Source organism: Lampetra planeri, chromosome 44 (genome assembly GCF_965212315.1).
Source record: "Lampetra planeri chromosome 44, kcLamPlan1.2.h2, whole genome shotgun sequence".
NCBI lineage: Eukaryota > Metazoa > Chordata > Hyperoartia > Petromyzontiformes > Petromyzontidae > Lampetra > Lampetra planeri.
The window spans coordinates 2,976,965-3,002,003 of NC_136150.1; the positions used below are offsets into that span (position 1 = coordinate 2,976,965).

Below are 25,039 nucleotides of genomic sequence, written 5' to 3' on the forward strand. Positions count from 1 at the left end.
CAAGAACTCGGTCGACTTTAGCCTCAAATGAGTACCTGGTTCGGTGTGTCTACGTCAGCACCGGGGAGACAAAGGCGGACGGGCGAGGTGATAGCCAACCACCCCCTCGTGTGCCGTGCCTGCCTTCAGAGGTACTCGCTAACAGCACTTACCCCAAAAGTCTGTTAAAGGCTATACGGGGCATCTTTGTCTTTGCTATTCCACGATACGCCAGGCGGACGTGTGTGTTTGCTTGACTCACGGTGTGGCCCGATCTTTATTACGACATCACAGCAAGTAGGCTGTGTAATGGATTGACGAATCAGTCAATGTGCTGCGGAGAAGGGCCGTTGCCCGAAACGTCGCCTATGATATACGCAGATTACAACTGCACTTGGTACTTGACCGTAGCTCAATACGCGGCGGCGTCTTGCTTCGCAGAGGACGTGAGAGATCCCCGTGACGTCGTTCGCAAGAGTGGGCCACGCCGTGTGTCGGCGCCGTGGTCCAAATGTGGCCAACTTTGAAATGAAAACGAAGAATTTACCACCGCATAAAAGACTAAATTGTGGCATCGCACACGGGAGCAACCATCGCCCACCACTCCCATCCCCAAACTGCTAAAAACCTTCCAGGTCTCTCTTGAAAATCAGTCACGAGACTGCGAGGCTTTCTTGGGTTAAGCAGGCAATACAAACGTTTTTTTCTTTACTCATTGGTTCTTTCGGTAAAGTCACGTATGTAGAAATAAAATTAAAATAAATCACAAATAAAATATAATTAGAAAAAATCACGTTTCGAACGCAACACAAGCGCTCATCGTCATGCGTTCGAAACGTCGTTATTTATTCTAATTATATTTTATTTGTGATTTATTTTAAAAAAAAAATATTTCGACATACGTGACTACCGAAAGAACCAATGGGTATAGTAATTCCTGCAGTCACGAAAGCTTCAATTCTAGATTTGTTTTCTTTTCAAGGCCACGGTGGTTTGAACAACAAATAATGTGGGGTGTTTTTTCGTGCTCACGCGCCACCGCAGAGGGCAACAGCAGCAGCGAGAATCACCAAATTCATCCGTCTCTCGCGTATATTCAACCCTACGGCTGCGTCTCATGGCAAAATGTTCACGAGCGAAAAGACCGAAGTCTGAGGTCTGCTGCTGGCGAGAGAGCTTCAGGAGAGAGAGTTCGTGTAGGTTGGCTGTTCCTCCTCAATTGAAAGAGCGCAAGACTACAGTGGGGTTTTGAGTTGTACGCCTTTTGGCGTCATCTGGTCCAACACCAATGGAGACTAGGCTCTAAGAAAAGCTGTCTCGGGTGTGGACCAATCAACTTCAAGGACAGTGCATATCATTACCATTATCAGAGTTGTTTCTTTTTGTTTGCATTTTGACTGCTTGTGTTGCGGTTATTGCAAACATGATTCCTTGTATAAAGGTGTCAGTTTTGTACCAGTTTAAAGGGTAAAAACCTACTACTACAGTGGGGTATTTACAAACTATATTGGTCCATACTTTCGTTTGCTGGCTTGTGCCTTTAATGTTGACGTTATAAGGTCGAACTCGTTCCACACAGAGTGCCTGCCGCAAATTCACCACGACACCCTCGCCGATCTCGTCAAGAAGCATAAACGATCACGCGAACTCCGCTCGTCATCTCGCAGTCGCGGCTTTTGGGCTGGCCGTCGAACAAAAGACGGTGGTCACCGCATCTGCGTTCCAGACGGACGGAACAGTGGCTTCCGATGTTAGGATGATCCGTGGCAAATGCTTCCGATGTTAAGAAGCCACTGGCAGCTGTGCACTTTTCAATCAGCTCGATTGAAAACTCATCCCGTTAAAACTGCTTTTTGTCATGAGACTTCATTTGCCAGTAGCAAAATATAATAGGGTTTTTTACCCTTTTATCTGGCACAAATCTGACACCTTTTTACAAGGGATCATGTTTGTCTCTGATGTGGACCAAAAGCTGTCTCTGGTGAGGACCAATCAATTTCAAGGACAGTGCATACATTATCAGAGTGCTGTTTTTTGTTTGCATTTGACCGCAGGTATCGTGGTCAATGCAAACATGATCCCTTGTAAAAATGTGTCAGTTTTGTACAAGATAAAAGGGTAAAAAACCTATCATTAGAACTGCTTAATGTGTTTAGTTTATTGTCCTTCTCCCGCGCCTCCGATGAGCGTGGCTGGATACGTACGGTGCGAAAGAAGTTATACATACAATGTTCCACGTGTGAAGGAGAGACGTGCATTTATGATCCGTGGCAAAGGATTCTCAAGCAGTGCCCTCTACCGGTGTCTGGTGGCTACTGGACATTCCACGTTACCACTTCCCTCTCAGGCGAGAATTTGTGCCGTAACCTCCACCCCCTCAATCCTTTCACGTTACACAGGCGGCTCGCAACTCGATGCCTGCCCCTAATAAGCATCCTTGTCAGACGGCTCATTCACAAGGCGGGTCGTCCACACTCGCTGCTGCTGCGAGGACGTAACAAACCCACCCTAAATTTCGATTCAAAACTTTCGTGACTGCAGGGATTCATCTTCTTAGTTCTTTCGGTAGTCACGTAGAATGGAAATAAAACATAATAAAATAATTCTCACGACGTTTCGGCCACAACGCAAGCAGCCGTCCTCAGGTGGAGAGCAGGTGTGTCGAGAAGACAGAGTCTGAATGACACGCCCCAGGCTTGTTTTCTCGACAGACCTGTTCTCCACCTGAGGACGGCTGCTTGCGTTGTGGCCGAAACGTCGTGAGAATTATTTTATTATGTTTTATTTTTTTACTTATTTAATTTTTTCCATTCTACGTGACTTTACCGAAAGAACCAAGAAGACAAACCCACCCTGTTGAACCCCGTGAAATCAGCCTCCTCAGCGCAGTAAATACGCCAAGCGCTAGCGCCATCTATCGGGAGAAGTTAGGTTTTAAATGCATACATTGAGTCGGGGATTTATTATTTTGTCATCGGCTGTGACGATACCAATCGTAATGTTTACGTTTTCCTGCTCCGCTTTGTCCTGAGTTACAATCTTACGCATGAAAAAATTATAATAGGTTTCCCCCTCTCTGGCAAGCACATTCCTGCGGAGGGAGCTGGTAGGAACGTTGGGTTGCTCGGTCAATGGCCAGGGTCAACGGCGGCGTGGTGTATTCCGCAAATATGCCCGACTGTGAGGGCTGGCACAAGCCGGCGTGAGTAGGTTAAACGTTGGGTTTTATAAGGGCACCACGGGGTGACCAGACCCTCTCCACCCAGCCCCACCCCTGCCATTTTTGGATTCACGACGGACGGACGGACACAATAATCCCCTGTGGGCTGGTGTAACCAGGTTTCTACCAGTATAAAACATGTGTTAAGATGTTCAAACACCAAATAGAAACCTTTTGCAAGGAATCGTGTCTGCACTAACTACACGTACTTGTGGTGAACATGCAAACAAAACATGCTCTGATAATTGTCTTTGCCACTGCTGCCCTTCGAGTTACCTCTGGCAATCCTTGCAAGAGTAAGCAGGCATGTGTAGGACGCGCAAAGCAGTAACAAGCTGGCTTCCGTGCAACAGTTTGTGCATATATGACACGCGTGCCCAAAATGTGGCATTATTAATTTAATGGCAGAGCGCAAGAGGCAGGGATACCCATCAACTTCTTAACTAGTCCCACAATAACATCGGTGGGCATTAACACATACTAATATTAAGCACAGAAACAGTCTTAATACGAGTTGGACCATCTGTTAATATAGATTCAGTTTTCCCATGCTGGGGCAGCTTTATATCTGTCCTGACCATCCTAATGCAGCAGCTGGCATTACATTTACCTAAGGACATAACCGTTGTAAAAACCAGTGGAACTTATTTTTATCAACCCAAAGCGATGAGTGAAATCAACACCCCCCCAAACCAGGAATTTTAAGTTGCAACGTGCCAATTACCGAGCCACAACATTGTAATGCTTTAGAACGACAAAAATGTCAAAACATCTGCGGTTCGATGTGTAAAACCGCTCGCATGCACGTTTCCCAGGAATTCCCCAGCAAAATAATGTGCCCAAAATGTGGCATTATTAATTTAATGGCAGAGCGTAAGAGGCAGGGATACCCATCAACTTCTTAACTAGTCCCACGATAACATCGGTGGGCATTAACACGTACTAACATTAAGCACAGAACAGTCTTCATCTGTTCATATAGATTCATACTCTTAATAATTGTAACGGGAAAATCCTCACTCGTGGCATTGAACACAACCAAGCCATTGGCCAATAAATAAATGCAATGCGCACTCGGGCGGTCGTATATTATTTATACATGCACAGTGGGAAGAAAGACTGAACAGAAAGCTGCTTCATGGTTTTCACACGCACGTTTATGCTCGACACCAAACGCCTGCGATTGTAAGGGGCCGTCCATAAATGACGTCACGCGATTTTGACCCCCCCCCTCCAAAAAAAGACATGCTTCAAATCGCTTGAAACTATTGTCATTGTAGTGCGTATTTAATGTGCCGCTGCACTCTGATGAAGGAGAAAACATTTATTAAAAAGTCTATTTAATTAAGTAGAACGTGTTGTCTATATTTAAAGTTGCGCATTTTGATATGACGTCACATTTCTTAACCCCCCCTTCGTCACACATCGTCACAAATGTCTGACCCCCCCGCCCCCCCCCGAGGTGCGTGACGTCATTTATGGACGACACCAAAGGCCCTAAAAGAGTTCGAGACAATTCACACGGCACACCAGGCAGAACTGGACATGCCCCGTGCTTGGCCCTACACGTGCCCGCTTACTGAAACATGAGTGCGGAGTGGGTACAGAGGGTCCCTGATATACGTCGGGGTTTGGGACCGGAAAGTTGCGACTTATAACGAAACAATGCATAACGGGGGACTTCTCCCCCACCCATAGGAATGCATGTTAATGGTGGGGGGTAGGGGCCTTAACAGCATAAACATTGGCAATGCGACGCAAAGTGGGGCAATTTCTCCCATAAGAAACAATGGATTGGGACCGAGCTTATGGAAATATTGCGTTTCATACCGAGCATCCAAAATACGTACTTTACATGTATAGAAACAAAGGTACTGTACATGTACTGTACAGTACCTCTAATATACAACACATAATGTACACATTTATAACCAATTCTGAATTCAAGAGCCGTGAAACAGTAAACAGCGTTTCAACTTCTCAACCACTAAATTGAAAACCATTTTTAGGAGTGTTTCGAAGCAGCCCTGTGTAACACTATAAACGTTTTCCCTTTTTTAATACAAAACGTATTCGTGACATTTTTAAAGCAATGACTCAAAACATAAAACCGCTTGTGTTTTTAAAAAAAAAGAAAGCACAGAGTCTTAAACGGCATGTTTAAAAAGACGTTAATAATATTCATGATCTTGACCTCGAAGAGTGGACGAGTTGAAGGGTTGTGACGATATTTTGCGATAAACATCCGCGCCGATTACAATGAGCACTCGTAGCTACGCACGCGGGAGAACGCGGTGGGACTGAGATGGCGGAGCATGCGCGCCTTGTGCAGTACATCTACGACCCCCCCCCCCCACACACACAAAGCCAAGTTCAGCTTCGCCGAGTCGAAAATTATCATCGAAAACAAAAATCGTCACTGTGTTGTCGGTGAGCGGGAATCGATGTCGGATCACCGGGGCTCGTTACGCAGCGTAAGCACGGACCGCCACGCACCCCCCACGCACAATGTTTTGGACTCTGCTCGAACGGAGTCAAAAACGACGTACATGCAGGGAAACGTTGCGTTCCTGAAAAAGCCAGCGATGCGAGTGCGAGACAACGTATATCGAGACGGCGCATATCGGGGACTCCCTGTACGATAGTACCCAGAGAAAGTTGGTCTCTTATTCATGACAACGTATTGTTGAATCTATATTCCTATCTTTAACCAAGGGGTGCCCCCAAAAACACATTTCAATGGAGACCGGGTGGAAGAGTTACAAAGAGAGGGTTAATCATCGTTTTTAGTTGAAGGCAATGTTATAATAAGGGGGAGAGGAGGGGTGGTTATACTGGCAACGTGGCCTGGCTTTTTAAATGACTTCAAAAGGTGTTTCAAGTCTGTTCCTTACAGCTTTGTTTCACATGATAACACTTGGGACAGCAGGGGGAACTGGACCATTGACCCAGTAGTAACTCGGTGGTAAGATGCTATCCAGCACCAGTTTACTCAATAAGCCTAATCAAGCAAAAGGCCAAAGTCTCTCTGCTGAAGCAATGGTCGGTGGTCATCTCTGTTCACAGATGTTAGCCAGTGGTGACATATCCACATTCACAGGACAATGCACATTCACTTCCTGCAACCTGGTACTAATTGAACAATTACGGAGAAAATATAGCTGTTACCGGTGAGCAAAAATAATGAGCGCGTTAGACGCTTGTAATACATGACAATTTAATTAGTCGTGTTGGGTGGTGGAGGGTTTCATGGCAAAAAACTTGGCAACATCATTACTTGGGCAAACCCAAACATTAATTATTAATAATATCGGCTGCGAAAACCTACATGTTAAGAGAACGTAATAACCGTTTTTAATGGGCAAACCAGGACGCATCGTTAGACATCTCTTTCCTTACACACATTATTAGTTTTGGGTTGCCCCTTCCTCCAACCCACTTAGAGATGGTCTAGAGCTGTGGTGAATGAGGGGTCATAGATCCCCTCGGGGAGGGGGGGGGGGAGCAGCCAGGGTCCGTACGGGGTGCTGAGGGGGGTGGGAGGGGGCGGTTTGCCTCTGCGACTGCTACGCTTCCACGCCGATGGCCGTCTCCGCGACACGCCTGCACCGCCCCGGGGCCTAGGAGCCGGCCTCCGACTCCTGGCCCAGCGCCTCCAGCAAGAGCCCCATGGGCGTGCGCTTCAGGCCGATGTTCTCCATCTTGTTGCTGAGCTTGTTCTTGAGGTTGCGCAGACGCAGCGACGCGTGGATCAGCACCACTGGGGGGGGGAAGGGTACACACGGAGCAGCACGGGGCGAGTAGTAGGCACACGCACTCACAGATTAATTCCCCCAATGCAGCCCTAAACAAATTGTAGGGACTAGTACTGTTATCACATATGCACATGGATAATATAACAAGACATCGCACATATAGCCTAAGACAGAATGCAGGGCCAAGCGCTGTTAGTATTAAGGTCAGCAAGGTGCACGAACGAGGGGGGGGGGGGGGATAGAGGTGGCAAACACCACACCCAGATGCCTTGGTCTCCCTAACGGACCAGGTACTTATTTAAGGCTGGGTCAACCTAGGGAGAGCCCAGAGCCTGTTCCCATATCACTTAATGATGTTAGCTGGGAATCAAACTCAGGTCTCCAACCACTTTGCACTTTGCCACGAGTACAAATATTCCCCGTATAGCGTCAACAGACTGTTGGGTCAAGAGCTGTTCGCGAGCACCTACAAAGGCCAACACTGCACACGAGGGGGTGGGTGGCCAGCACCACATCGCACCAGGTAATGATTTCAGGTGAGTAAGCCTAGGGGAGGCCGAGTATTGGTTCAGATAATTATCACTGGTGTTGGTGGCCGTGAGTGGGGATCGAACTCGGGTCGTTGGGTTCGCAGCGCGCTAACCACAAACACAGTCTTCAAGGCATGGCAGTTTCCCTTATTGAACCGCTCAGACACAAATGTAAACAAAAGCATAAATAGTAGTAGCTAGCTCCTCCTCAAATTTCACTCCTGAAACACTTCAGCTAGGTCGGTGGATAAGTGCTGTAGGTTTGTTTGCTGGTAGACAGCAGGATAAGAAAGTGAGTAGGTAGGTAAATTAGTGAAGAAATAGGTTATGGGGAGGAATTCTAAAGCAGAACAGTGCTAGGAAAAATCAGAGAAGAGTGCTGTGACCTGCAGTGTGGTGAGTGTGTGGGTTCGTGAGCCAGTGAGTGTTTGAGCAAGCGAGTGGGCGAGTGGGTTTTTGTGATCTGCAGTGCGGTGATCGAATACAGTGTGGGTGAGACGAAACAGTCAGTCTGGTAGACCTCATCATGGGTGAAGGAATCAATTAGCAGAGAGTGACAGACCGAGTGAGTCGGCGAACGCTGGTTTATCAATAAACCCGACTGCTTTACGGGGATTGATTAGTGCCGTTCTTTCGCTATGCGAGTTATGGTGCTCACAGAGTAGCGGGAAGGTGATGCCGAAGACAAAGACCAGGATTCCTCCAAGCAGGTGCAGCATCATGCCGCTGGCCACGAGCACCGCACACACCGCCAAGCCCGGTCGGTTGCGCTTGAAGCGGCGTACGGTGGTGCGGTTCTCCGAGGCCAGGACAAAGGCCAGGAAGACGATGGCCACCACCGCCCCGCCGATCATCATCTCTAGGGGACGTATGTACCTGCGTGCCCGGCAGGAAAAACAAAACACAGAGCTGGTATCTTCTTGGTTCTTTCGGTAAAGTCACGTAGAAGGGAAGTAATAAAATAATAAAAATAAAACATAATACAATTATTATATTATCTTTAAAAGTTTTATTTTTATTTTATTATTAAAAGAAAACATAATAAAATTATTATATTATTTTATTGTGTTTAATTTTTATTATTTTATTACTTCCCTTCTACGTGACTTTACCGAAAGAACCAAGAAGATGAATCTCTTCACCATCTGCAGTTGTCATCTATTCACCATCTCTTCTTCATGTTTCACCATCTCGTAACTTTAACATCTCATCATCATTTCTTCATCTCTTCATGATCTCTTTACCGTTACTTCTTCACCAGCAAATTGCCAACAGCACCTTGGATGAAAATTATTCATTCATTCTGAAAAGCTGCTAACCTGTGATTTACTTTAGAACCATGCACAGCCCACGTGTCCATGAGGGCCTCCCCATGCCATGCAGATCATGGGAGTGATCTGACCATACTCCACGCTGGTTCTTTCGGCAAAGTCACGTAGGTAAAACATTAAATTTAATAAAAGTTAAATAAAATAAAAATCACGAAATAAAATTAAAATCACGATTTTTATTTTATTAATTTTAATGTTTTACCTACGTGACTTTACCGAAAAAACAAACAAACCTAAGAACATAATAAAATAATTCTCACGACGTTTCGGCCACAACGCAAGCAGCCGTCCTCAGGTGAAGACCAGGTCTGTCGGGGAGACAGCGTCTGAATGAAACACCACCACGCTTGGAGCGTATATTTAAGCTGGGTTGGAAGGGGGGAAGTGCGCCTTGACAAAATAATTTGCATATCAAGAAGAATTTAACATATTTATGGGAAATGCAGGAATGTGATAAGTGCTACTTGTGAAATGCGTAGGAGGTGGGCGGGGGGTTTTCAAAGTCATATTATGCCCGTGCATTATGCAGGATTAGCAGCATCAAAGGGAGGGGATAGGGGTAGCATTAATTAAAAAAACAGAGCTAGTATTGTATTTATTTATTATTCATCCAAAGCAGAGGGCTGATTGAACTGTATTCGTCCAGAGGCGATTGTCAGTGTTCTTTGTATTTAAAAGATGGTAAAGGTGCAACCCTGCAATTGCTCACACCACTGCTGGTGGAAGGGCTTTAAGTTTGAGGGCACTCAAGAGGAGGGACGCCGGTCATCTCTGTTGGTGGCGGCCGAGACAGAAGTGAAAATTCCATTATTTTGTAGGCGGAGGGGGGGGGGCAATCTTTCTGGAAAGAATAAATGTTGAATCTTGATTTGAAGCATTCGTGACTGCAGGAACCCATACTCTTTGGTTCTTTCGGTAAAGTCACGCAGGGTAGAAAATAAAATAAATCACGACGTTTCGGGCGCAACACAAGCGTCCAGCTCTGTGTTTTCCCACCTGATGACGGATGCTTGTGTTGCGCCCGAAACATCGCGACTTATTTTTCTTTTCTTTTATACCTACCTGACTTTACCGAAAGAACAAAAGAGTAATAAATGTTGACTTTCTACAAAAAAACTACTCGTTTTATTGTCTCGAGATGAATGAAAGGTTGAGTTGATCCTCCGACCACCAGTTGAACTCGTGACTTCTCCGATTGCGAATGAAACGCTATGACCACAGCACCACCTGTCCGGATGATTAAAAAAAACGAGCTATGATTAACACTCTGGCTTAACTGAGAGTACTCTGCCCGCCTGACAACTGTTCGTCTAAATTGTTCAATTCTACAAGGATTTGGATGAGAGCAGCTGTTAATGGCCAGTGCTAAAAATACACACAGACTGATAAATGTCCACTCAATACAGAGAACCAAATAAAGCCTTAAAAAGATTATACATAGCCTCCTTACACATTACAATACTTATTGTTGGCACATACAGATTATGATCAGTGTTTAAGGAATGAATTTACATTGAATACATTTAGGGTATGTATCGCAGGCATTAAAATAAGAAACAAGATTAAGAGTGAATAATTGTTTTAAAAAATTCACCTCATAGTTTACATCCTCCCTAATGGACACAATTCCAAAAGATCGATAATTCAATTACCGGAGCTCCTCTGTAATATCTGCACTGACAAACTACACCACGCTTGTTGCAAAGGAACACGTGACATCATCTGTGTCAGTAGGCGATATCCTATATAGTATCCGAAATCCCATATTTCCACATCATTCTCGACTAAATTGCTAAACGCATACAGTATCTATATATAGACAGTATATACATCTACATAGCCAATAAATGATGTTAAAATGCCAAACTGAAACCTTTTACAAGGAATGTCTGCATTAACCACAATACTTGTGTTCAGAATGCAAACAAAAAACACTGATAATATATGCATTGTCTTTGAAACTGATTGGTCCACACCAGAGACAGCTTTCTTTTGAGCTTAGTCTCAAATTGTGTTAGACCCGAGGACGCCAAAAGGCGCCTTTTGGCGTACTCTGGTGAAGGTGTATTGCCTGATTATTAACTTTGTTCCACAAAAGAAAGTCGCTCTTGCAAAAAAGAAAATTGATCTCCATGTGCGTTCATCCGATTAAATAAAGGTCGGTGTATTTAATTTGAAGTGACAGCATCTCATTTAACTCATGCCGCTTCAACATTCAATACATTGTTGAGATTAAGTGCTTGCAGAACCGCTTAATGTCAGAGTTACTGCACAACTGGTCTATTATTGCCTCTCAAACTGTAAAATAGCGGCAATTAAAAATAAAAGGGTCTTTGTTTTCTATTGTTCTTACATTTAGGGGAAGGTCTTCATAAAACAAATAGGCAGAATGGTCTGTCTGGTGAGACTTTAGACAACCCGACTCGGAGACAGACCAGTCTCTGATGGGATATTTATACAATGACGAATTTACAGACGCGGTCTCTGAAGAAAAAGAAACAGACTTAACAATCAAATTGGTCTACATTGGGATATTTTATACAAATAAACGGATGGATCGGTATCTCATGGGATTATGACGCAAGAGAGCTGATTTACTTCCCATTGTTACTGGGGTCTCTTAAAAACCAAACTGCCAGCTACTATCGGATCATGGGGGCCTCTAAGCGTCTACGGCAATGGTCTATCGGGCATTAAATCGACAGGGTTTCAACTCTGCAAGACATTCTTAAAAGTCGTGATTATTCAACGCATTGTTCAACGTACACTCGCGTGTAAAATTCCGTGTCACACTCGAGAAAACAAGCCGACGTGAATGCAGCTTTAGATACTTTTCAGTATGTAGGCACTCAACAAATAACAATGTGTAAATTTGAGGGTGAATGGCTATTGTCGTTATTGCAAATCTGACCGCGTCACTACAGCCACACCCATCGATTCACTCAAAACGCAGCCGTTAATAAACCCACGCAAGTTCACCGTACGATGCTTTATCGCGAGCAAAATAACAATAAAAACCTTGACAAGTCAAACGCCCGTAATTATTTAACAATCATCGTTAAACAACACCGACTCGGGTGGCGGGTCGCGGCCCGCCTCATCCCCGGCGCAACCCGCCTCATCCCCGGCGCAACCCCTCCAGGCAAGACCGAGGCTGCCCCACCCCGTAAACGGTAGGCCTAGGCCGCGCCGGACTCACCCGACGAGCAGCATGACGGCCACGATGGAGGCGGCGTAGTTGCTCTGGTAGTACAGCAGGTTGTTGATGATCCTGTTGTTCCACCTCGCCGGGTCGTTCATGTCCGGCGCCCCGAATCGCGCTACGCCGAGGACGAAATCGTCCGCTGCTCGGAACGGCGGGAAGCGCACGTCCGCCATGATGGGTGAGGAGGAGGTTATGGTCACGTGATCTCGCGGTTCTTGCGTTTCAATACAAAAAAAAGACAAAGATGCCCTGCCCCACCGGTGTAGCCTTACACAAAGTGTCGGGGCAAGTGCTGTTCGCGAGCAGTAGCTATGAAGGCTGGGATTTGTATGGCACGTGACGTGGGGGTTGGGGGCCGTCCATAAATGACGTCACGCGATTTTGGCCGATTTTTGACCCCCCCCCTCGTCACACGGCGTCACAAAAAGTCAGACCCCCCCCCCCTCAAAAATGACGTCACAAAGCTCTGCCAACCCCCCCCTCAAAAAACATATTTCCATTTTGAAAATAAAACATGCTTCAAATCGCTTTAAACTATTGTCATTGTAGTGCGTATTTAATGTGGCGCTGCACTCTGATGTTGTAGGAGTGATGTTATAACAATTAGTGTTATAACAATTCTGGTGGTGTTGGTGTCCGTGAGCGGGAATCGAACTCGGGTCGCCGGGTTTGTAGCGCAGCGTAGCGCCAACCGCTGCCCCACCGCTCCCCGCACACACAAAAAACACCACCTCGTGTACATTGTGTCTTAGGTTAGCATCCAAAATTAAACACATTCCTGCGGAGGGAGCTGGTAGGAACGTTGGGTTGCTCGGTCAATGGCCAGGGTCAACGGCGGCGTGGTGTATTCCGCAAATATGGCCGACTGTGAGGGCGGGCACAAGCCGGCGTGAGTAGGTTAAACGTTGAGTTTTATAAGGGCACCACGGGGTGACCAGCCCCTCCCCACCCAGCCCCACCCCTCCCACCCCCCACCCAGCCCCTCCCAGCCCCTCCCCACCCTCCCCTCTCCACCCAGCCCCACCCCTTCCCATTTTTGGATGCACGACGGACGGACGGACACAATAATCCCCTGTGGGCTGTTGTAACCAGGTTTCTACCAGTAACAAATCATTCGCAGGAGTGATCACGTGTGAAGCTGCAGCATCATGTATATGTGAACATTGCATTGTTCAACAGACGCACCAAGACTTTGTAAATCAATTTCAAATAGTTTTACAACTGTGATTCCATCTCTCCGTGTTATGTTACATGTATATCAGCATTTGTGGTGTTATGTGTGTTTGTGCAAGTGTGTATCTTATATTAATGAGATCTACATAGTGCCTTTAACAAGGCACTTTACAGCAATTATAAAATTGTACGTAGCATAACAATAAAATAAATTGGGTTATTATACATGGTGTAGTTTGATGCAGCAAATCAAGATTTATTGATAAAGATTTATTGATAAAGATTTATTGATAAAGAGGGGTTGGGATAGGCCTGGTCATAGGTGGTGACAGAAAGCTGGGGGGTTGAAAGGTCGTCAGCCAACATTGTATTGGAAAGACAAAGGGGGCTGCGAGGGGCTGGAGCCACGTGGGAAGAGGGGGCCACGGCGATGGAGTCCCCCACACCACCGACAATGTCCACAATGTCCATGAGGTGCAGCAGTGGAGTCACGACAAGCACCCGCAGCCTCGGCCCGGCTCGCTTGCCACGAACGCGAAGCTTCCCTCCGCGCCTGGCATGCTGACATGGTGAAGACTCCCCCGGCAGGAGCTCGACCTCCCATCCTTGGGACCGCACAAAGCCCCGATGTCCAGCCACGTGGCCCGGAAAAGAAGCCACCAGAACGCTTGTGACGGAGCAGCCCACCGGTTTCGCCGGATGGCGCGGAAGTCGCACGGTGCAAGGGATGCCCGGTGGGCCACCAAGTAGAAACGCCCAGTGGGCGCGGGACAAGCAGGAGAGGTGGTCGTGGACCGGCGCTAACAGCACTTGCCCAAACAGTCTGTTAAGGCTATACAGGGGATCTTTGTGTTATGCGTCTGTATGTGGGTTGAGGTATGCGAATGTTTTCCCCTTTTTTTCTTGGCAACAAAACAGGTGTTAGGATGTTAGAACATCCAAACTGAAACGTTTAACAGGGAATCGCGTCTGAAACCTTGCCCCAACAATCTGTTTTGGCTAAACGAGGGATCATTAACTTTGTGAAGGGGTTGAAGAAGGGAGCAGGCAATGCGATATGACGAGAGATGTGATCACGTGGATTCATAAATGTTCGGAGTGAAGAGGAGGAGCGGGGAGGGGTTGTCGGGGAAGGGAGTTGCTGTCCACGACTATTTACGCTTCTTTCTAAATCTAAATTTTGGCATTTTCTTCTTGAAAGTCGCCTTGAATTTGCTGTGCAGTTTCTTTGCTTGCGCTCGCTTATTTCCCAGGAATTTCTTGAACTTTTCTTTCTTTTTGCCTGCAAGGAGACAGATCACGTTTAAATTAGCAGTGAGCAGGGGAGAGTGTCCACTTCACCCAGGGCCACACAGTGTCGGAGCAGAACCACGATGCCACCTGGCATTTCGCAGTGAGCCTACGCCGGAACACATCCTTGACAGTGCCATGCATTGGCCCCTTCGAACTGAGCAGCTAATGTGGCAGGAAAAATACAAGAATTTGAAGCCACGACCAACTTCGTAGTTTCAAGTGTACATTGTCGTGATATCCTAACCTGTGTCACACCCTGTGTTATATAGCATGTTCCCAGGGGAGATATCACAGACAGGACTGGTACTTATGAAGCCACTTCAGTGGGTGTCTTTATCCACAACAGGCATAAATCTACACCATGGGAACCTCATTTGCCAATAAAAATATGATAATTGTTTTTTTAGCCTTCTATCTGGCAACAAAACTGACACCTTTTTACAAGGAGTCATGTTTGCATAGACCACAATACCTGCAGTCATAATGCAAACAAAAAACATAACTCTGATAATGTATGCACTGTCCTTGAAGTTGATTGGTCCACGCCTGAGACAGCTTTCCTTAGAGCCTAGTCTCACATGGTGTTGGCGTCATCTGGTCCATGGAACAGAGATCCAGGTGCCATCGATTGTCTGAGATGTAGCTATGTTGAACTTCTTTGTACCACACATAGCCAAGCGTGCTAATCGGAGGTGCGAGATGACTGGTAGATGCACACACACACACTGCTCTCACCTGACTTCACGTTCTTCTCCTTGTGGTGCGTATTGTTGTCGTCATCACCACCGCCATCTGTGCCGCCGCTGGACCCTGGCTCAGGCTTCAGGCTTTGCATCAAGGTAGTGAGCGTCTCCATGAACCACCCGCCTGGTGCAACGTGTTCTTCTCCTCCTCCTTCGACTTCTTCCTCTCCATCCACGGGCCTTGGCTGCGGCATTACGTATTGGTAAATTGCCCTGAGGGCTCGTGAGATGTCGCTCCCGAGTGATGGTGGCGCGTCTTCTTCGTCACCGTTCATGACATTGGCCTCGCCACCGTCATCTGCAGGCTGTGCTGGAGGAAGGCTACCACAGACAGTGCAGAAGAGAAGCAGGAGAAAATTGTTGAGATGTGAAAGGTTAAATTTCGATTTAAAGCTTTCGTGACTGCAGGGATTCATCTTCTTGGTTCTTTCGGTAAGTCACGTAGAAGGAAAATAATAAAATAATAAAAATAAAACATCATAAAATCATTCTCACGACGTTTCGGCCACAACGCAAGTATCCGTCCTCAGGTGAAGAAACAGGTCTGTCGAGAAGACACCATTCAGACGCTGTCTTTCCGACAGACCTGTTTCTTCACCTGAGGACGGCTACTTGCGTTGTGGCCGAAACGTCGTGAGAATTATTTAATTATGTTTTATTTTTATTATTTTATTATTTTCCTTCTACGTGACTTTACCGATAGAACCAAGAAGATGTGAAAGGTTGCCCTGCTAGGATGCAGTGCACGTCGATTGTGCAGTGTTCATCATGGGTTCCTAGACTCCTGCACCGTGCTCTTATCTTCCTACATCAGGGGTTGGCGTTCGAAATAACAAGAACCATTTTTTTTCAAATTCGGTAAAAAAAAACTTTTCAATATTTCAACAGCCGTGATGCACTGTGGTGAATACGAGATAATTTTAAATGAAAAAAAACGTCGCGAAGCAACCCTTGAAGAGCCGCATGCTACTCTGGAGTCACAGCTTGCGGACCCCCGTCCTAGCTCCTACTACACACACACCTAGACATTGTCGCACAAAGCTTCGCGTGCATTTGAAGCTTCTTTAATTATGTATTCATTACTGCTTGGTGGTGGCTGGTTCGTGTCGAGATATGTTCGTGTGAACTGGCACTGCTGAGATTTTTTTACCGCACATAAAAAAACTGAGCTGAGAAGTGCATTGATTTCGGTTAAATCCGAGCTGTGAGAGTCACGTGGTGGACGTTACTCTGTAAAAGCGGATGGGGAATTTTTGTCCCGTGGTGTACATAAGAGGTCACTCGAAGCGAGTTTAGTAGTCGTGTGATATGTTTCCATGAACCATTGTCGAACATGGGGTGACGCTGCCTTGCAAGAATGTGATTTTAGATGCATTATTCATTTCATAACGTGATACTGATTTTACAGAAGTTCAACGTACCATCAAATAAAACGCGCACTAAACTACCGAGGACACGCTGATTAGTTGTGTAGCTACAAGAGCTGTTTGTTTTTCGTTTTTCTTCAAGTTACTTTAACATGAAGGGCTTACCCTCGACTCCAAACATTCTACTATTATGTTTTTACCAAGAACAAGCGCAGTGGTTTACATGGAAGGGAGTCGGTTTGCATGGAAACAATGGCAAAGAGCGGTCGATTTTAAGAAACATGTGCTCCCTAGACCCTGTAGCATTTTACCCTCATCATCATCACACTCACCTCATGTAACGCCAGTATAGAAGCCTTGCACCAGCACACAGGGCGATCAGCCCTATGGAACTCAGGACGGACAACATCACCATCTTGTAGACTGCGTCCACACACAAGGGAGAACAAACATATTCATTAAGTTATCTCCAGCAAAATATCAACAGGGGTGACTCACATTCCTAATTAGTAAGGGTTATGGACAGTAATAAAACTGCTCAACCTCAATTATTAATGCTTTAATATTTGCATTCCTTTCGTGTTGTTCGCCTTTTGGCATTCTCCGGTCTAACACTCGTGAGACAAGGCCATACAAGAGGCTGTCTCTGTTGTCGGCCAATTAGTTTCAAGGATAACACATTCATACTCTTTGGTTGTTTCGGTAAAGTCACGTAGTTAGAAACAAAATAAAACAAATCACGACGTTTCGATCGCAACACAAGCGGTTGTCATCAGGCAAAGGAGTCAGCCTCTAAAGGCATATCTGCCGGATACTAATCTATTTATCCGAGTTAACTTCACCCCGTATCCCCAGCGTTTGGCATTATTGCTGCATTGGCATTGTTGCTGCATTGGCATTGTTGCTGCATTGGCATTGTTGCTGCATTGGCATTGTTGCTGCATTGGCATTGTTGCTGCATTGGCATTGTTTCTGCATTGGCATTGTTGCTACATTGGCATTGTTGCTGCATTGGCATTGTTGCTGCTGCATTGGCATTGTTGTTGCATTGGCATTGTTGCTGCATTGGCATTGTTGCTGCATTGGCATTGTTGCTGCATTGGCATTGTTTCTGCATTGGCATTGTTGCTGCATTGGCATTGTTGCTGCATTGGCATTGTTGCTGCTGCATTGGCATTGTTGTTGCATTGGCATTGTTGCTGCATTGGCATTGTTGCTGCTGCATTGGCATTGTTGCTGCATTGGCATTGTTGCTGCATTGGCATTGCTGCTGCATTGGCGTTGTTGCTGCATTGCCATTGTTGCTGCATTGGCATTATTGCTGCTGCATTGGCATTGCCGCTACATTGGCATTGTTACTGCATTGGCATTGTTGCTGCATTGGCATTGTTGCTGCATTGGCATTATTGCTGCATTGGCACTCGTGCACCGCCCATGCTCCTGGTGCTGTTGATACACTTGGGCTACACCCATCTCCAAACCCTTATAAACAATTTGCCTTTAGAGGCTGACTCCTTTGCCTGATAACGACCGCTTGTGTTGCGATCGAAACGTCGTGATTTGTTTAATTTTATTTTATTTCTACCTATGTGACTTTACCGAAAGAACCAAAGATTCCTGCAGTCACGAAAACTTCAAATCAAGAGAATACATTCATACTGGTAGGAACCCACTGATTTCACCAGCCCACAGGGGATTATTGCGTCCGTCCGTCGTGCAGGGAGGGGCTGGGTGGGAGGGGTGGGGCTGGGTGGGGAGGGGCTGGTCACCCCGTGGTGCCCTTATAAAACTCAACGTTTAACCTACTCACGCCGGCTTGTGCCCGCCCTCACAGTCGGCCATATTTGCAGAATACACCACGCCGCAGTTGACCCTGGCCATTGACCGAGCAACCCAACGTTCCTACCAGCTCCCTCCGCAGGAATGTGTTTGTCGAAGCATGTTCGTTTGCATGTTTTACCACAAGCATGTGGTTAATGCAGACTTGATGCCATGCAATGGGTGTGTATTTGGTGTTGGGAAAATCTGAACACTTCCTATATTATTGCAGGAAAGGGTGAAGCCTATTCTCTTTGAATCGCTAGCGACAAAGTGATGCTTTACAGTTAGAACGATGTTTAGCATTACACAGGGCTTGGAGTTAAGGCGAGAGGGGAAATAATCATGAGATTATTACCTGAAGATTTGCGGGCTACGTCGGGTGCTTTAGGGATGGCAGTCGTGCTGGTCGGAGGGGGAGTTGTCGTCGTTTTCGCGCCGCGCATCCGCTGAATCCAGCCAGACATTCCCATCGCCGGCTCCACTCCTGAACGACCGACCAACAGAACCAACGTGTCACGGAGGCTAAAATCATCAAATACCCATCCCTATGTGTATGACACCAAACCTTTCACCGAAGCATCTGCGCTCAAAAGGCTCTCGGAGTACGGCCGAAGAGCCTCGCTGCAGATTTTCGGGACCGTTTTTAACCTTGAAATGAGCCAAGCAGGGAAAACCGTAGGAGAGCGGGTTGAAATGTAGTCCAACAGAGAGAAGTAATGAAGGCATGGATGAGAGCCTCAGAATACAGTAGAACCTCAGAGATCGAACGCACCAGAACTCGAACAAATCGGTGTTCGAACGATATTTCCGAACATTTTTTCCCCAGAAACCGAACGAAATTCGGAGGTCGAACGGGGCAATCGGGACTTGAAAGGACCTGTACGGCTGAGACGCGTATGGACAGCGTGCATGACGCTTGCCCAGACAAAGGTTTTACCTCCTCCTCCTCCTCACCACCTTCCACTCAAGCCATCAACTCTCCTTACTACAGGTAAAGTGAAGTTCAATGTTCATTTATTTCATTTATTCCATTTATTTATTGTGTTTCTTGTTTTTTGTATGATTTTATACATGTAATTACTGTAAACTTCGTGTAAAAATGCTTTACAATGATAGATTTCTTGATTACTCAATCATCATCAGGTGTGAAATCCACATCAAGAAAATGTCTTGCTGTGATTTTCTCACCTGATGATGATTGCTTGTGTTGTGGCCGAAACGTCGTGAGAATTATTTTATTATGTTTTATTTTTTTACTTATTTTATTTTTTCCCTTCTACGTGACTTTACCGACAGAACCAAGAATATGAATCCCTGCAGTCACGAAAGCTTTAAATCAAAATATTGTATTTGTATATATTTCTAAGTGAATTGTTATCTATCCTATACTCTGCACTCCTATCGTGTGTTTGTATTGTTTGTTGTTGGAACGTTCTGACCTCCCACAAACTGGAGATCTGTGAAAAGTAGCTCATTGGATTCATCCAGAAATCTAGAATATTCTGATTCTCATCATTTTTAGGTTCAGGAGATGCACATGTGACTTGGAAACTTTGTCAAACAGGCTTTTGTTTTACCAATTTGAAGGACCTCAATTTACGTCCGTATTTAGCAGCATCAACATTGCTACTATCGCATCACAAACACTACCACCAACAAAACCCATCATTGAAACAACCACCACGGCATCAACACCATCCCAATCGCCACAAGCCAACTACGAGGACTACAAGGCAACCAAAGAGCATTGCCATCAACACCATCTCCTGCATCACAACATCCACCAACAAAGAACAAAGACAAAGACCCCTCAGAAAGTCTCAACAAATTGTTGAGGCAAGTGCTGTAAGCAAGCAACTATGACGCCCAACACGGTACACGAGGGGATGGGTGGTCAGCACCATGCTCGACCACCTTTGTCTCCCCAGTGGCGATGTTTGCACACCACACACCAGGTCCAGTAAACACGTGAGGTTGAGTCGACTTCGGGAATGACCACGAACGGTTCGGATAATCATCACCGGTGTTGGCCGTGAGTAGCAATCGAACTCGGGTCGCTGGGTTCGTATCGCAGCGCGCTAACCACTGTGCCACTGCTGCCCACAACCACCAACAATGCCACTAATTTTCGATTTGAAGCTTTCGTGACTGCAGGGATTCATCTTCTTGGTTCTTTCGGTAAAGTCACGTATAAGGGAAATAATAAAATAATATTTTTATTCTTATATTTTTATTTTTTTATTATTTCCCTTCTACGTGACTTTACCGAAAGAACCAAGAAGATGAATGCCACTAATATCATCACCAACGCACGTGTAGAGCCCTAGTGGAGCCCAGTGGATCCCTGGTGGAACTCCTATGGATCGATATTCATCACTCCTGGATCTCTTACCCTCGGGCGCACTGATGCTGTTTTTGGACTTTACTGGCTTTGCAGCCGAAAGCTGGAACCCCGCAAGAAGCAGCAGCAGCAGTTTGAAGAACTTGAACTCCATGGCGAAGCAGCTGTAGTAAGTGGATATCCTGGAGCTAGAACTTAGCGATGTTTGTCAGGAGCTTGAAACGTGGAGCGTCGACCACACGACACGGCCTCGAGGTGTGTGACGTCACTACAGGTCTATGACAACTTGTGACGTAGTATTGACGGTGGGCGGAGCCAGGCGAGTGGGCGGAGCCAGGCGGGTGGGCGTGTCCATTCGGCAGTTGAGAGCGGGAGGGGGGGGGGACTTAAGGAAATCCAGGCTTTGGAACAGTTTATAATAATTGTATTTACTCTTTCGGTCTTTCGGTAAAGTCACGTAGAAAGAAAATAAATTAAAGAACATAAATTTTATATTCAATGAATATTAAATAAATAAAAATTCTGTAATAAAAAATACATGGATTTATATTATTTAATATTAATTAAATACATATTATTTTTCGATGTAAAGCTTTCGTGACTGCAAGGATTCATATTCTTAGTTCTTTCGGTAAAGTCACGTAGAAGGGAAATAATTAAATGATAAAAAAAATAAAACTATTTCCCTTCTACGTGACTTTACCGAAAGAACCAAGAAAACATATTATTTATTATTTAATTAATATTCAATCGTATTATTTAATATCAATTAAATATTAAATATCAATTAAATTTAAAATACATATATTTAATTAATATTAAATAATATTAATACATTTATTCTCTTTCTACGTGACTTTACCGAAAGAACCAAAGAGTAAGTCCTGCATTCACGAAAGCTTCAAATTAAATTGTATTTACTTCGCTTGTATTTAATTTCACATATAATGTGTCACTTGTCATTTCATCTAATTTATTTTTAATTAATTTAACGCGCATCTCCTTGCTTGCGTGTGTTGGGCGGAGGGAATTGTTTTGCCCTGAGAGCGGCGACCAGTTTGGTAACGGACCCGGGTTGATTGTTGAGACCACGTGACCCGGTTTGGTTTATAGTGGAACTCGAGTTGCCAACCATTCCGGATTTTCCAGGAATCTCCCAGATTTTTTTTTTTATGATCTCCTGGTGGCGATTGCAAAACAATCCAATATATATTCTTGGTTCTTTCGGTAAAGTCACGTAGAAGGGAAATAATACAATCATACCAATATAAAACAATAAAAATTATCACGACGTTTCGACTGCAACACAAGCAATCATCATCAGGTGTGAAATCCACAGCAAGACATCTTTTTATTATTTCCCTTCTACGTGACTTTACCGAAAGAACCAAGAATATGAATCCCTGCAGTCACGAAAGCTTTAAATCAAAATTTAAAATCCAATATATCTTAATTATGGGAGGTTTTCACAAAATAAATAATTTGACAAAAATCTTTTGAAGTAGCTTAGGCCAAAGTTGGCAACCCAAAGTGGACCGGGTGGCAACACGACCATAAAACAGTGACACGATATAAAGTGATAGATTGTAGTTACCGCACGGCTGTTACTGCACCGTTACAGCAGAACGAGACTGCTGGATTGTCGGCGGCGTAAATCAAGTTTCAGTGTCGTAAATCGACCCGTGGTGACGTCATACAAACGTCGTAAATGTGGATCGTTGAAAATCGTACCGTCGTAAACCAGAGACCAGCAGTGCTGTATAATTGTTTTTTATTTAAACGGAATTCATGAAAGGGAACGCTGTAATGTATAGTCGGTCCTGTGAAATGTATTAAAAGTGTGTAAGTCTGTGTATGCACGGGTATAAATATGTGCGTGTATGTTGCGTGTAAGTTTGGAGGCGATGGTAGGAGGCTGCAAGGCTCGGCCGCATCGTAAAAATGTGACAACCATAACAAACATGAAAAAAGTATACGAAAAATGTAATGAAAAGAACGAAGTCATTTAATCAAAAGATAAAAGTATTACAATTATTGAAAAAGAATTAAAATATTACAAGTTCAAAAATACTGTCATTCAGTAGCACAATATGCCAGCCAAGTCAACCAGGAACGAGTCTGTGCAATCTGTGTTCGTGTATTTATTTGTAATGTAGCCTTTGAGAAAAAAAAATCATCCAGAATGTTGCCCACTCATATTTCAGAGGCTTAGCAGGCTTGATCCTGGCTATTGCCTGGATGGGTGACCAACCCATGCGCAACCAGCTACGGGTTCGTGACTGCAGGGATTCATATGCTTGGTTCTTTCGGTAAAGTCACGTAGAAGGGAAACAATAAAATAATATGTCTTTGATCACCGCTCGCCCTCCGTCCCGGCGCGTCTCCATTCATTGTGTTGAGCACTGCGTGCAGTCTTTGATCACCGCTCCTCCTCCCTCCCGATACGTTTCCATTCATTGGCTACCACAGCCTGATAAGCTCTCCACCCCCCCCTCTCCACCTCCCTTCAACTTGCTTATAAGGGATTACATCTTGAATCATTGCTTCACTTGATGCAGCTAATTCGGCTGTGACGGTCCCACCTGATGACGGAGACTTGTGTTGCCTCCGAAACGTCGTGAATTTTATTTTTGTTTTGTTTTATTTTACTTTCATTAATTTTAATGTTTTTACCTACGTGACTTTACCGAAAAAACCTGAGAATATAAATAAAATAATAAAATATAAAACAATAAAATTATCACGACGTTTCGATTGCAACGCAAGCAATCATCATCATCAGGTATGAAAACCACAGCAAGAAAAAACCGCCACTTTTTTTTTTAATTCTTGCTGTGGTTTTCACACCTGATGATGATTGCTTGTGTTGCAATCGAAATGTCGTCATAATTTTATTGTTTTGTATTTTTTTATTTTATTGTTTCCCTTCTGCGTGACTTTACCGAAAGAACCAGCGTGGAGTATGGTCAGATCACTCCCATGATCTGCATGGCATGGGGAGGCCCTCATGGACACGTGGGCTGTGCATGGTTCTAAAGTAAATCACAGGTTAGCAGCTTTTCAGAATGAATGAATAATTTTCATCCAAGGTGCTGTTGGCAATTTGCTGGTGAAGAAGTAACGGTGAAGAGATCATGAAGAGATGAAGAAATGATGATGAGATGTTAAAGTTACGAGATGGTGAAACATGAAGAAGAGATGGTGAATAGATGACAACTGCAGATGGTGAAGAGATTCATCTTCTTGGTTCTTTCGGTAAAGTCACGTAGAAGGGAAGTAATAAAATAATAAAAATTAAACACAATAAAATAATATAATAATTTTATTATGTTTTCTTTTAATAATAAAATAATAAAAATAAAACTTTTAAAGATAATATAATAATTGTATTATGTTTTATTTTTATTATTTTATTACTTCCCTTCTACGTGACTTTACCGAAAGAACCAAGAAGATGAATCCCTGCAGTCACGAAAGCTTTAAGGTGAAGAGATGATCAAGAAGAAATGGCGAGTATAGATATTGAAGAGATGAGAGAGGCTAAAGCGATGATGAAGAGATGATGAAAGTATGGAAACAGACGATGTAGAGATGCTGAAGGGACGATAATGATGATGAAGAGATCGTGAAGAGATGGTGGTGTGGAGAGATGGGGCTGTGGTGTGTAGAGATGCCGTGAATTGGCTGAAACTGTCGTGAAGGTGGTGGTGGCTGAGATGATATGAACAGTGCGGGTGTTGATATCGTCTAGGTGGCTTTCGATTTAAAGCTTTCGTGACAGCAGGGATTCATCGTCTTGGTTCTTTCTGTAAAGTCACGTACAAGGGAAATAATAAAATAATAAAAATTTTAACATAATAAAATACAATTCTCACGACGTTTCGGCCACAACGCAAGCAAGGCCACAACGCAAGCAGCTTGCTAGATAGAATCAAGCAGCTTGCGTTGTGGCCGAAACGTCGTGAGAATTGTATTTTATTATGTTTTATTTTTATTACTTTATTATTTCCCTTCTACGTGACTTTACCGAAAGAACCAAGAAGATCGTCTAAGTGATGATTATGTTAAATTTCGATTTAAAGCTTCTTTCGTGACTGCAGGGATTCACCTTCTTGGTTCTTTCGGTAAAGTCACGTAGAAGGGAAATAATAAAATAATAAAAATAATAAAACATCATAAAATAATTCTCACGACGTTTCAGCCACAACGCAAGCAGCCGTCCTCAGGTGAAGAACAGGTCAGACCAGGTCTGTCAGGGAGACAGCGTCTGACCTGTTCTTC

At 44.6% G+C, this 25,039-nt stretch overlaps 1 protein-coding gene across 1 annotated transcript; it reads right to left on the reverse strand.

The window, feature by feature from the left end:
* Positions 1-3,584: 3,584 nt before the first annotated feature.
* PRAF2 (PRA1 domain family member 2) lies at positions 3,585-12,249 on the reverse strand. The gene is made up of 3 exons (XM_078614384.1): positions 12,015-12,249; positions 8,143-8,360; positions 3,585-6,959 (listed from the first exon to the last, which is right to left on the reverse strand). Exons 1-3 carry the CDS (start codon positions 12,191-12,193, stop codon positions 6,820-6,822), a joined length of 537 nt encoding a protein of 178 aa, XP_078470510.1. The 5' UTR covers positions 12,194-12,249; the 3' UTR covers positions 3,585-6,819.
* Between the last annotated feature and the right edge of the window lie 12,790 nt (positions 12,250-25,039).

Bases quoted from the DNA above. Each gene is read 5' to 3' on its own strand.
- PRAF2 (XM_078614384.1), bottom strand. From the start codon at position 12,193: ATGGCGGACGTGCGCTTCCCGCCGTTCCGAGCAGCGGACGATTTCGTC. The intron at 8,361-12,014 runs GTGAGTCCGGCG...CCGGGCACGCAG, and splicing joins GCCGTCATGCTGCTCGTCGG to GTACATACGTCCCCTAGAGA. The intron at 6,960-8,142 runs GTGAGCACCATA...TCCCCCCCCCAG, and splicing joins CATCACCTTCCCGCTACTCT to TGGTGCTGATCCACGCGTCG.